Source organism: Pollachius pollachius (genome assembly GCF_949987615.1).
Source record: "Pollachius pollachius genome assembly, chromosome: 19".
Taxonomy (NCBI): domain Eukaryota; kingdom Metazoa; phylum Chordata; class Actinopteri; order Gadiformes; family Gadidae; genus Pollachius; species Pollachius pollachius.
Genome location: NC_136952.1, coordinates 9,806,840 through 9,819,339, shown reverse-complemented (window position 1 = coordinate 9,819,339; position 12,500 = coordinate 9,806,840). Strand labels below are relative to the sequence as shown.

Genomic DNA, 12,500 nt, shown 5'->3' with positions numbered 1-12,500 from the left:
ATTGGGAAACAGATAGAGAAAGAGCGGAAGAGAAAAAGAGAAAGAGAGAGAGAGAGAAAGAGGGACAAAGACATTTTGCAAACAGAGCAAGTGCAAGAAAATATTGTTGAGAGGGGTGCCAGAGAAATACAGAGAGCGGCTAGCGCGAGAGAGAGAGAGAGAGAGAGAGAGAGAGAGAGAGAGAGAGAGAGAGAGAGCGAGAGAGAGAGCGAGAGAGAGAGAGAGAGAGAGAAAGAGAGAGAGAGCGAGAGAGGTTCCCATTAGCTCTGGCAGTAAAAGAGCACAGAGCTCATTAGCAGAGTTGTGCTGCTATCTCCCAGCAGCACCATGGGCTCATGGAAGCCACCACTCTAAGCGATCTCTCCTAGGAGCTGCTTGGTGTTCTCCCAGGAACTAGGTGACAGGGTAGGAGCCCTCGGCACCGTCACCACGACAACCAGGACAGATTCATGCTTGATGGGTGGCGGATCGATTTCTACTTTCAACTTCCTGTTTTCTTTCTTCATCTCTATATTGTTTTGTGGTCAGGAGCATGAGACAGGGTCCTGCCTTTTGTGTCTTTTCCCTAAGCTTCACACACCTTGAGCTTTCATACATGCCAACATTCAGAAATGCTGTGGCTATAGATTTGCATCTATTTTATTGAAACAAATGCACTCCCTTTCCTTCCTGTTTCCTTCCGTAGAGTGACTTGGTTCCCATGGCAAAGATTAAAAGAAGATAGTGTCTTAAGCTTCAACTGGATACAGTCGGAGGGTAAAAACAAAATACATCATCAGTCACCCCAACTACTTCCAACCCCCCCCCCCCCCCCCACCCCCCCAATCCCAGACACACTTTAGCAGCACAAACAGTCAAAGCTTGGCTCCGTTCCTTAGAAGTCATTATCTCGTCAATGAACCCAGAGGTATCATATGAGGCGCTACCTAGGCGAGGGTCCAAAGAAAACCTGCAGCAAACATGCCTAGCGATGGCATCTGTCCTCTGCCTCCCTCCACTCATTCCTCTGAAACGAGCTGTTAATTGTCGCGACGGGTGCTGCCGCCACCCAATTAAGTTAATTATGCTCTAGCCTGGGATTCCGTCGTCTAGCATTTGTAAACCATTAACCCTTCTGCCACATCTGTGTTGTAAGTAATGAAAGCAGAATAATATGAGCGCCAACATGGGAGGTTGATTCATATTCAGAGACTATGGAAGATGAATTCCCCTCTCCCCCCCCACACTCCCCCTGACTTGCTCCTGCTATAGCTCTCCAGCGTAGCCTTTGTTGCTCCCCTGCCTTTCAAAGGTACGCAGGCAGCTATGGATGACAGCCTACTCAAACAGGATGCAAATTCTTGTTTCCCTTCCCTCTCATTCCTAGTGTATGTGTGTGTATGTGTGTGTGTGTGTGTCTATGCATGTGTGTAAGGACGTGTGTATGTGGGTGCATTTTCCAACGCGCGTGTGTGGGTGTGTGTTTCCCGCATGTGCAGGTTCATGTGTGTGTGCGAGCATGTGCAAGCCTGCTGTGTGTGTGTGTGCGCGAGCGTGTCTTCGTCTTGGGATAGGGGGTGGTGACATATGTGTTCTTCTTTTCCACTGTGTTTCATCTTTTATTCATCTGCGCTGCAGCTACATCAAGGAGCCACGCGCCTCTTGCTGCTTGTCAAGTGTCGGTAAATCCGTCAGAATTTCGGCGCCCTTTGACTGCCACACACACCGGCATGCACAATTGCCCTGGAACAGTAATTCAGGCAACACATACACAGGCACACACACAAACACACAGACACACAAACACACACAGACACACAAGTGTGAAAAAATAAGCCAAAATTCAAGGCATACGAAAACAGGGGCCTCTCACAAAACAATTCAACATGGCCGACACCCCTCACCATTGTTTATTTCCATTCGCCCAATGACATTGTTTGCCATTGAAATCGTATTATTTAAAGTGTCTATTTTTCACATTACTTTCCCTCTTTCAAATTACGTTTCTTCAGCTTTAGAGCTTTTGAAAGCACACACTTAAAACGACAATGTGTGAAGCTCAGGGCTCACTGGTGCTTAGCTAACACCTTCAGCTAATACCTAGCACAAAAAACTGATTGCTTGGAATTGCCAGCCCTAACCAAACAAGCCATGTGCCTTAAGTGTGTGTGTGTGTGTGCGTTTGTTTAACATTGAGGTTAAAACACAATAGCGACCCAGGGCTCTATTCCACGCAACTCATGGAGCTAACTCCATGGGCACAGGCTAAGTAAACAGCTCTCCTTTGTTTGCGATGTATGATGTGTTTTTCCTCCCAGCTGGCCATTAGTATTACCACACCAGTGTTAAAGTCAGAGCAAAATACAGCAAATCCACAGTGCCGACTCGGCAGGTTCCGGAAGGGCATGTGTTCGATTGATGATGGACGTCTGTGTGTGCTTGTGTGTGTGTGTGTGTGTGTGTGTCTGTCTGTCTGTCTGTCTGTGTGTGTGTGTGTGTGTGTGTGTGTGTGTGTGTGTGTGTGTGTGTGTGTGTGTGTGTGTGTGTGTGTGTGTGTGTGTGTGTGTGTGTGTGTGCCTGTGAGCCCTCTCCTTTGCAATCGGTCCAATCATCCTTTTCAGCAGCTCCTGGGGTTTTATTTATCCCACATGCTAACCCTCCTCCGCCATCGCTCCAGGGTTACCACCGGTGATGGCTGCAGGTCGCTGGGCGATCCACGGCAGAGAGAGAGAGAGAGAGAGACACAGAGAGAGAGAGAGAGAGAGAGAGAGAGAGAGAGAGAGAGAGAGAGAGAGAGAGAGAGTGAGAGAGAGACAGAGAGAGAGAGAGACCCAAATGGGGGTGTCTCCACCACATTCCTGCATTGTTTTATATTTTAAACCGGTGAATTGGCAACGTATACCCCTTAAAAACCAATGTTTCTCCCTAAAGAAACTAAATAAACCTCTCATGGTTATCGCATCGGGGGAGAGTTGTGCGTGTCACGCCTCGCTGCCGTCGCACCACCGGAGAAATGTTCTCTCCGACACCCCGACCTCACTCAAGTGTTTGCAGGGCATCACGGAGAGGGCTTCACCTAGATGTGGCGGGTCGTAATTGCGTCCGTTGTGCTTTTTGACACGCAGCCCAGAGACACAGTGTAGTCCGTGGCACAATATGTGCAGCGGTTGAGCGCTCTGTTTATTTGTTCTTCTGAATGGTCTCAGCTGCCCCCCCCCCCCTCCCCCACCACAACAGGCACTGGGTCTCAGCCTGAAACCAACACTAGGGCCGGCTGACCGCAAGATCTTTACACCGCTCTCCCGCCCCCTCTCTCTCCCTCTTTCCCTCTCACTCTCATTCTCCTTATTATACTTTGTCTTTAAATCTCTGTCTATTCTCTTTGTCTTTTTTCTTATTCTTGCTAAAGTTTCACTCTCACACGTACCGAAAAAGGAAAAAGTCCTAAAAAACAACAACCCGGCACCACCACCTATCATGGCCCTCGACTCCTTCTGATTCGGGCCTTGCGTGATGGATGGAGGTACTTCTTCGTTCTGGGGGACCGTTGTGTTTAGACGCAGGGTCAGAAGCTTCCCATGCCGGGGTGACCCGCAGCGCAGCGAGCTCTTGATATGGAGGTTATGGTCCAGCGTCTCGGGCCGTGTGATCACCAACTCCCACTCCCACTTAGGGTCAGAGTAGAGAGGCAGACTAGCCTACGCAGTGAAAGTCCACTTGATTTCAGTTTTTTTTGGCTGCGTATGTGCAAGCCTTATTCAAGCAAGCCTGTCCAGTATTGGAGTTTGGCTTTTCTATCTCCCTGTTCTCTGTGATCTACTGTACTACTGGATCCATGGCTAAAATCATAATTTCCCCTATGTTTGATGGATGAAAAGCTGCATTACAAGAGTGCGATAAGTTGTACATCTGCAATTAATATCTGTTGAAACCACCTTTGTGTCATTTCAAATTAAGATGTCTCTCATTTGAAATGATCAACGGAGAAGTCTGTACCTAATAGCCGTTATGACTTAAGGTTGCCTTGATGAAAGGCAATTTCCAATGCTGAACCTGTCATCCTAGAAAAGACTAGGGATACTAGGCTGGAGCCTGCATTATTGATCAAACCTAGTCAGAGACAGACGCTTCTAAGGAGCTTTCATTCATCAACCTTCCAAAGTTTCCAGTGGTACCATTATACAACCCGAGGCTCTTAATAGGAAACAATTGCACGGGCAAGAATCTCTGTCGGGTTGATGCTGTTGACCGGCTCACCGGAGTTATTGGTATCATGGTAATGAACCAATAACCAAAGTAGCTATTATTGGATTTTTAATTTGCCAAGCAGTCATGCGTAGACTTACTGTATTTACATGAAGATGCGATGACTCAGGAGTAATTTCCTTTCATATGCACCAACATGCAAGCCATGATGTTAAAATATCCGTCCCATCAAACTTCTCTCTGAAAGCTAATCTCGTGTCCCCCCCTCCCCCCAAGGTAGCAATGCTAGATCTCAACCTGAACCACTGATCTCTGCTCCGTCTAACGTAGGAAATGTACTCTTACGACTCGTTAAGCGGAAGCAAAGACCAAAGACTGGGCTTCTGTAACTGACTGACATCCACAGGACCTCTCCTCCCCTCTGTGGCGACGTCAGTGGGACAGGCCGCGCCATCAACCAACCCCTTTATTCTTTTTCATTTACAGCCAAAGCCATGTTCTGTGGTCGAGTATAATGTTAGACTCCAGACTCGGCAAGGCATATTTCAAAATGTCGGACCAGTCTGATTTATGTGGGAGTTCCAGCGCTGCTTTAGAAGTATGCGGTGGTAGCTCCATATGATTCTCTTTGTGCACAAGTGTGTCTGTGCCTTTTCCCCCCTGCTTCTTTGTTTTGTGCCGTCGTCTCCCTACGACTCCATTTGCAGTTTATTGAAAATTCATACAGAGATTCTTAAGGTGAACTTTCATTCAAAAGATCCTTCCATTGCAACATGGTCTTTTTTTTTTTTTTACTCGTTATGCACTTCATCTTAACAGTGTGCTGTCTTGCACTTTAGGGGTCAAATGTGCAGTTAGATCACTAAGGGAGCAAGCAGTGTTTGAGATCCTTATCGCCAAATAAGGAATAAAGATGTGGCTTTGTCTTTTCCATACTTCCAACAGACTGGTTCACATGGGGGGCAGAGATAAGAGGCAGTTGAGAGAGAAAGGCTGCCTTTGAGTGCTTCTCTTTCATGGGCTGCCTCTCCTACTTCTCCTCGACACTTGAAGTGTCCTTTAACCATCAGATCAGCCCAACCAAAGGCTCCTTCTGACGGCCATCCTGGATCAATAGACAAAAGAGCAAAGTGGTTGAGTGGGTAATGTTGAGAGAGGAGCGACTTTTTCGATTTCGCTTTTTCGTCCCAAGGATACATCCTGCCTGACAGACATTCTCTAAAGTAGGCTATGTAACTCTTCTTCTATCATACTCAAGGTTTGTTGTTTTTTATTACAAGCTATTGCCCAGGGGTTGGGTGAACTGTTTTGATGCCTTCCTTTGGGGTACTTCAGACAGCTCGAGTGCACGGCTCATCCACGCTTGTTTTTGTTGTAGAGGTGTTATCTCTCCTGGGCTTCTCGCTCCCAGGTCTTCAAGGCAGCATGAAAACAAAACAGCGGTGGTAGTAGCAGCATGGAAAGCTTGCAAAAGTCAGTTCCCTTTTGCCTCAGCCACCGGACAAAGAAAGTGCCCTCTGGTTTTTGCTATATTCAGATGACCGGCCACTGAATCATTTGAGATTCAAATCGAGGAGTTGTATGGGAAGAGATTTGAGACAATTGAGATCCCTTTTGTATCATACCCATCTGAGGACAGACATGAGCTGGTCGCCTGCCCCACCTACCCCCCCCCCCCCCCCCCCCCCCCCCCGTCTTTGAACAAACCAGTCTTTTAGTGAGGGCTGGTGGAGACACCACAGCGGCAGCCCGCTATCATCAAATCAAATCTGACAGGCCGAGGGAGGCATAGGCAGCCCACAGCTGGATAAGCCCCTGTTCTTCCACCCCTGCGTTCAGCCACGATGGGATGAGGGCTTGTTTTAAACACAGGGCCAAAGGGCCGCTCGGCAGGCAAATGCTCCGTGAGATGCTAACCACGTGACAGGAGCGTCTGCTCCGTGTCTTATGGTTGATAGTGGAGCAGCTTTCAAAGGAATATTCACAAAGGACATAGGAGAGGGGGAGCAACGGAGAAACAAACCGAACATGAGATATGAGGCGGAGGGATCAGTCATCATCTGTGTGTAGGCAGTCCAGTGTGCCATTGAACCCGTTTCCAAGTCATACCAGGCAATTAGCCATGCCGGCACAATATGAATGTCACATTTGTTAGGAATCCGCTACCACGGCAACCGTGTTTACCCCTGATGGTGCTAACGGTGCTAATGATTTCTCGCCTGGCCCGATGGCCTCCCAGGCAGGGGGCAGCCCGTGGAGGCTCGGCCCCTACGGAGGTCTCTTCAGTGGGGGGATCTCCACTGGTGCGGGACCGGTGGGGGTCCACAAGGGGGGGGGCTGGAGAAGGGGCACATCGACACACGTTCCACTTCACAGCCCTCCAAAAGGGGCTTCTCTTCACTCAAGAGCGAGAGGGGAAGGAGAAGTGTTCCACTCGGTAACCCCTCTGCAAACACCCACACACACAGACACACACAATGACAGAATCACACACACCCACACACACACACACACACACACACAGACAAACGCATTCAACCCCTACCGCCCCCCCCTTCCCATGCACCTTGCCCCTGTGCCCTGACCACTGGCCTACTCGCCCTTTCAGGGAAGAGGGACAATGGGCGGCTTTCAATGGGAGCCGGGGAGAGGGAGAAGGGCCTGTGTCACCCAATTGCCTGTTTGCTGACGGAATCCTTTAAAGCAGCACCTCATAAATCAAAAAAAGGAACATAATGGGCATTGTTCTGGCGAGAGCTACTTGTCCCACTAACACCCCCTTCCTCGCTCCCCCCTTCTCCCTCTCCCTCTCTCTCTCTTTATTTCACTCTTCCTCTCTTACTCCCGCTCTCCCTCTCTTCCTGTTTCTTTCGCTCTCCCTCTCTCTCTCTCTCTCTCTCTCTCTCTCTCTCTCTCTCTCTCTCTCTCTCTCTCTCTCTTCACCAGAGCACTCTCCACTGAGTGTGGCTGAAGTCAGACATGGTGGAGCTCGGGGGGGGGCGGGGGCCCGAGGTGTTCCGGGGTCTTCCCGCTCTTTCTGACCAGCGCCTCTTTTTTTCTTAATGCTCGTCCCAAACGCTCTATTCACCACCCTGCCCCCCCCTCCCCCTTCTCCCTCTCAAAATGAGTGATTTATAAAAAGAATTCCCCGCGCTTGGATCACCATAATCTATCACGATGCACATTGTAGCTGGCCGGGCCTCCTCCTCACAGCCTTGCCCCACGCTGCATTGTAATGGCAAAATCGGATTAGGTGGAAAGCCATTCGCCAGCGCCGCGTTCAGCTCCGGACTCTCTTTGTATGGTTCCCACACAAGGGATGATGGGGAGAAAAAGGAATGGCCGCCATTATTGCCGTGGTGTCTGCGCAACAGAAACGAGAGAATGACTTATCGTGTGTTGTTCGTTTACGGTTCGAGGGGGTATTTTGGTGTCCATGGCTTCGGGCCGCTTTCACGAGCGCTGTGTAAATAGTCTAAGTGGTTGTAGGGCAACGTGCTTTGCATGTGTGTGCGTGTCCATGTTTTCTTTTTTTCCCTCTCCTATTCACTGCTTTCATCGACTTAAGAAATGGTTTTGCTCGGGGAGGGATCTGTCATGCTTGCGTATAAAATACTGCACGCCTTATCTGTTTGGATTTCAATAGGCCTTTAATGAGCTTTTTCGCTTTGCCTTCCATTTACCCCGTGAAGTGTCAGCAATCAAACAGATATTATCATAATTAGATCACTGGCGCTACATTAGCAATACACAAATCTGCCAACATTTACATACAGCTTTTTGTTTGGTACCAAGAGATGTATTTCTCCTTTTGGTCTCTTTCTGCTGTATTTCTCGTAAGAGAAGTGATATTTATTCCACGTTCATGTAGGTGTGCACTGATGGAGAGGCAACGTTAGTCATGAATTAGCCATGAGCTAGACCTGAACTAGATTCTAGCTTTTAGACCAGCCGAGGCACTTGGGCAGAATATATGAAAAAAACACCCTGCCTCTGAAGGAAGGTGTCCTGTCTACTTTAGAAAATTTCTCCAGAGTTGCATCGCTGTATTTCATTGTGGACATTGTGTGAATGCAATGTGTTCTTCACCAATCTCATTGTGTGAGTGCGTTAGGTGTTCTTGTGCAACGCCCCCGCTGAGCCCCGCCCTATGCTGAAGTCATCATTATGCTGTTGTTATTGCTGCTTCAGCTCTGACAACAGAGCAGATACTCAATAGGGGACAAGAGGCTAATAGGGGGGCTTATCAACAAGTGTGTTCACCCTGATTCACCAAAGGGCCAACGTTATCTCTCCGTTCCCTTTTCAAACCGTCTTCGAATCATCTTCTCCATGTAAGCATGGCATCCCTCTTGGTGTCCCTCTTGCTCACACAGGCTCGTCTGAATGTCTGTCTCTTGTACTGTCGCTTTAACAAAAGCTGGTTTGTTTTATCTCTGGTTGTTATTTTGATGACTCCCCTTTCTCCCATTCGACCATCAGCAGTATTGTTTCATTTTTAGGCTAACCGTGCACCTCTGTGCAACTTAATAGCCTTTGCTATGAGCTGAGTTCCAGGTTTTGCCCCCCATTACACAAACCCCAAACTACTGTGGCACCAGTTCCCCCCCTATTGATTACAGTTTTGTGTGTAAAAGTATATTGCAACCTCCATCAACTACTCATTCTTCACGGCTGAACTCTATCTGATTTTGGTCGAGGACAGATTGCTTTCACTGAAAATAAAAAATGCCTTTCAGCTCTGCAAAAGCTGTTTTTGCAGCGGCCTACTCTTGGTTTGGCTGTAGTGTAGAGGCAGTGAGCCTGGATTCTGATTGGTTAATGCTATTACATCGGGCGTGTACATTTACAGTAAAGTGTACTCAACTATAAAATAGAGTAAATAATAAAATATTCTGCCAAGCTTAAGGCATATTAAACATCTTATTAAACATCTTGACAGATAAAAAATGGCAGAACATTTACCTCTAATACGTTTGAATAACACGTCAATAATACGTTTGCTGTTTGTGAACAGGCCAATTTTGACTCTGAGTAATCTGAACCGAACACTAAAAATACATGGATGTGATTTCGGAAAAGCAGCCCATCAAAACTAACCCTACATTTTCCTAATATAATTACAATCATTTTATATCAAATTGAAAAACCCTAATGCATTTCCTCATGGATAACTGTTCTGTCAATGGTGTATATCTGATATTGCCCACTTTACCCTCCATGTAACCATCCACCTCCTCCTCCTCTCTGCAGAGAGCTGATGCCCAAGACCCTGGAGGGCCAGATCACCATGGAGAAGACCCCCAGCTACTTTGTGACCCGAGAGGCCCCGGCCCGGATCTCCGCCATGTCCCGGGACACCAAGCTCATCGTGGTGGTGCGGGACCCCGTCACCAGGGCCATCTCCGACTACACCCAGACCCTGTCCAAGAAGCCCGACATCCCCTCCTTCGAGAGCCTCACCTTCAAGAACAGAACCACGGGCCTCATCGACACCTCGTGGAGCGCCATCCAGATAGGGATCTACGCCAAGCACCTGGACAACTGGCTGCAGTACTTCCCCATGGGCCAGATCCTGTTTGTGAGCGGCGAGCGGCTCATCACCGACCCGGCCGGGGAGCTGGGCCGCGTGCAGGACTTCCTGGGACTCAAGAGGATCATCACGGACAAACACTTTTACTTCAACCAGACCAAGGGCTTCCCCTGTCTGAAGAAGGCCGAGGGCAGCAGTAAGCCGCACTGCCTGGGGAAAACCAAAGGACGGACCCACCCCAACATTAACCCTGAGGTGGTGCAGAGGCTACGGGACTTCTACCGGCCCTTCAACATGAAGTTCTACCAGATGACCGGACACAACTTTGGATGGGATTGATGCGGAAAATCACAGACAGTCGTGTTGTTGTTTTTTTGGAGTTATTATTGTTTTTTTTTCCCCATTGTAATTGAATGGCAAGACGTGGAGCTATTGCTATATATATGTAAAATGTACAGAAATCTATTTTATAATAATTTATTTTTATTTCTAAGCAATTAATTCACTAAGCTGCCTAACCATATTTGTACATAGCATCTGGCCCGTTGTTGTTTTCTCTTTTTTTTTTTTACATTCCTCATTTTTGATTTTTTGATTCCTCAAGCTCAGTTTCCCTCTTGGTCCATGTGTTAACTCGGTGGAGTTTTCGGTGCTTCGTAATGCAGATAATATGTGCTGACTGAAGTCAAAAATAGGTGAATAATGTAGAAGCACCGTGTTACGGGTACGGCGTGCTCTCGCAGGGCCACGGGAGAACACCCATCCAAGTGCATCTTGATGTATAAATGCATAATCACTTTACCCATTTCTCCTTCCCTTCTGAGTGCTGTTCTCAAACGGTCCCTCCTCTCAGCCATGCGCATTCATGGCTTTGAAACAAGAACTTGCAACCAATTTCCTTGGTCCCCAGCATCGGACAAAGTAGCTGATCTAATGCTCTTTCCCACTCAATAACAGGTCGATCAATACGCCGCGATCGATCCTCGTTTTGTCATTCATGCTTAAAGTACACGGCTGGCCTTTTATTCACTGTGTTCCCGCCGTCTTCTCCAATCAGCGGCCCATCCATCAAAGGTTAAATCGTATCCCGTTAGCCACGTACTGCTACCGTGTTAACGCTATGCTAATCTGTAAGGTAACAGGGCGGATCGATGAGGGCCTCTGCCCCTTTAAGTCCCCCCCCAGTTAGGAGCACTGTTGTGTTTCTCCAGGCCCTGACTCTGTCGGAGCTGTTCACACAGTCCACAAGTCATGCCACGTCTCAATCAGATTTGAGGTTCTCAAAGACTACGGCGAATTAGGAATCAGTGTTTCAGATCGATAGAATGAGGTCGGGCACAGACAGAGAGAAGACCAGCTTGGCTGAAACACCGTCAGAACAGAGTCATTTACCGGGCCCCCCCGCTTAGATCTCAGACAAGGTGTCAAAAGGAAATCTTCAGGGTTGCCACGCCGACCTACCAAGTGTCATTACCATACAAGAAACACACCGTTTATCAATTAGCTTCTTTCCATGGTCCACCTACGTTGGTTTGTTCACCTTCACAGGCATCGTTTCACCATCCCAACCTCTCCACTTGTTGCCAAAAAAATATGCCATGCTTCACACACAGTTGAGTATCTTCACCAACCCCCCTCCCTTTTACAACCCCTGCATCGCTTCTTTCTCATCGTCTTTTTACTTGAATTCTTGATATGCAAGAGGGAAAAAGTAGGTAGTGGTCCTCTACCTTGTCCGTCTCCATCTCCTGTCCGGCGAGAGGATCCCCCCCCCCCCCTTGAGCGACGTGCTATCTTGTACCGTGGCTATTATGTTGCTATGCATGCTGAATGTGGTGACCATGACAGAGAAGCAGGGCTCACACACGGGGAAGGGGATTATGTGATCAACAAGGAGCCCAGACTGAATGTACACATTTTCCACGGTTTCTATAAAAGAAAAGTCAATTTCCTCAGCTCAATAAGGTATTCCTTTCGTTTCTGTAGAGAGGTCATTTCGAAGCCGACTCTCAATTGGAATAATAGTAATTGCGTGCCTCTTCAACCGTTATACGTGCAACGCGTGTATTTGCCGAGAACCTGTCGCCAAGGACAGATCATTTGAATGTTTTCGGTGGATCAGAGTTGTGCACAATGCCTTGTGGAGCCAATGCCTCGAGTTAGCAGAGGGTAAAAGAGGAAGACGGAGCCTTGGCTCACCGTAGCTTTACTTTAAGTTACTCTATTCTACTTCAAAATTGTAGCTTTCATTCTGCGTTAAAGAGATTTTATCTCGCAGTCAGATGGTCCGGTAAAGTGAACATTGATCTTCCCCGTCGTCTATCCTTCCGTGCAATGATGGATTCAAACATATATATATATTACAGAAAAAGCATTTAATATTGGACCCTCACAGCAAGCTCACTCTGCTTTAACTCTGCTCCATTTTCTTCTCGCTGGGTGATGCATTCGAATGGTGGTGGAGTTAGGTTGACGGAGGCAATATCTCGACAGAAAGAAACAGAAGAGAGCAGAGAAACAGATGATGCACTCGTGGTGTTCTCATCCATGCTGCTGCATTGCTTATGGTTGAGTTTTATTCAACCCCCATCTCAAGCTCTACAAATGTTAGTGATGTTTGTTCTATCCTCATATAATATGGTATTTAGTCTAGCAGATCTGTATGTATAAAAATGAAGAAGACATGTAAATCAAGTATTTTGTGGTATGTACATCAAAGGAATTAATTTTACACGATGCAAAAGCAAAATGGAACAGATGTTTCTAGATGATTAAATACTGA

The 12,500-nt window shown here is 47.6% G+C and overlaps 1 protein-coding gene across 1 annotated transcript in view; it reads left to right on the top strand.

The window, feature by feature from the left end:
• The window catches only part of LOC307090386 (heparan sulfate glucosamine 3-O-sulfotransferase 3B1-like), a gene marked incomplete at its 5' end in the record, with an annotated part of 20,214 nt that extends 7,772 nt beyond the window's left edge, over nt 1-12,442 (top strand). Inside the window, one exon of the mRNA XM_079757012.1 lies at nt 9,439-12,442. Coding sequence (XP_079613138.1) covers nt 9,439-10,057 — 619 coding nt within the window. The 3' untranslated portion in view covers nt 10,058-12,442. The remainder of the gene's footprint in view (nt 1-9,438) is intronic.
• Nucleotides 12,443-12,500: the final 58 nt, after the last annotated feature.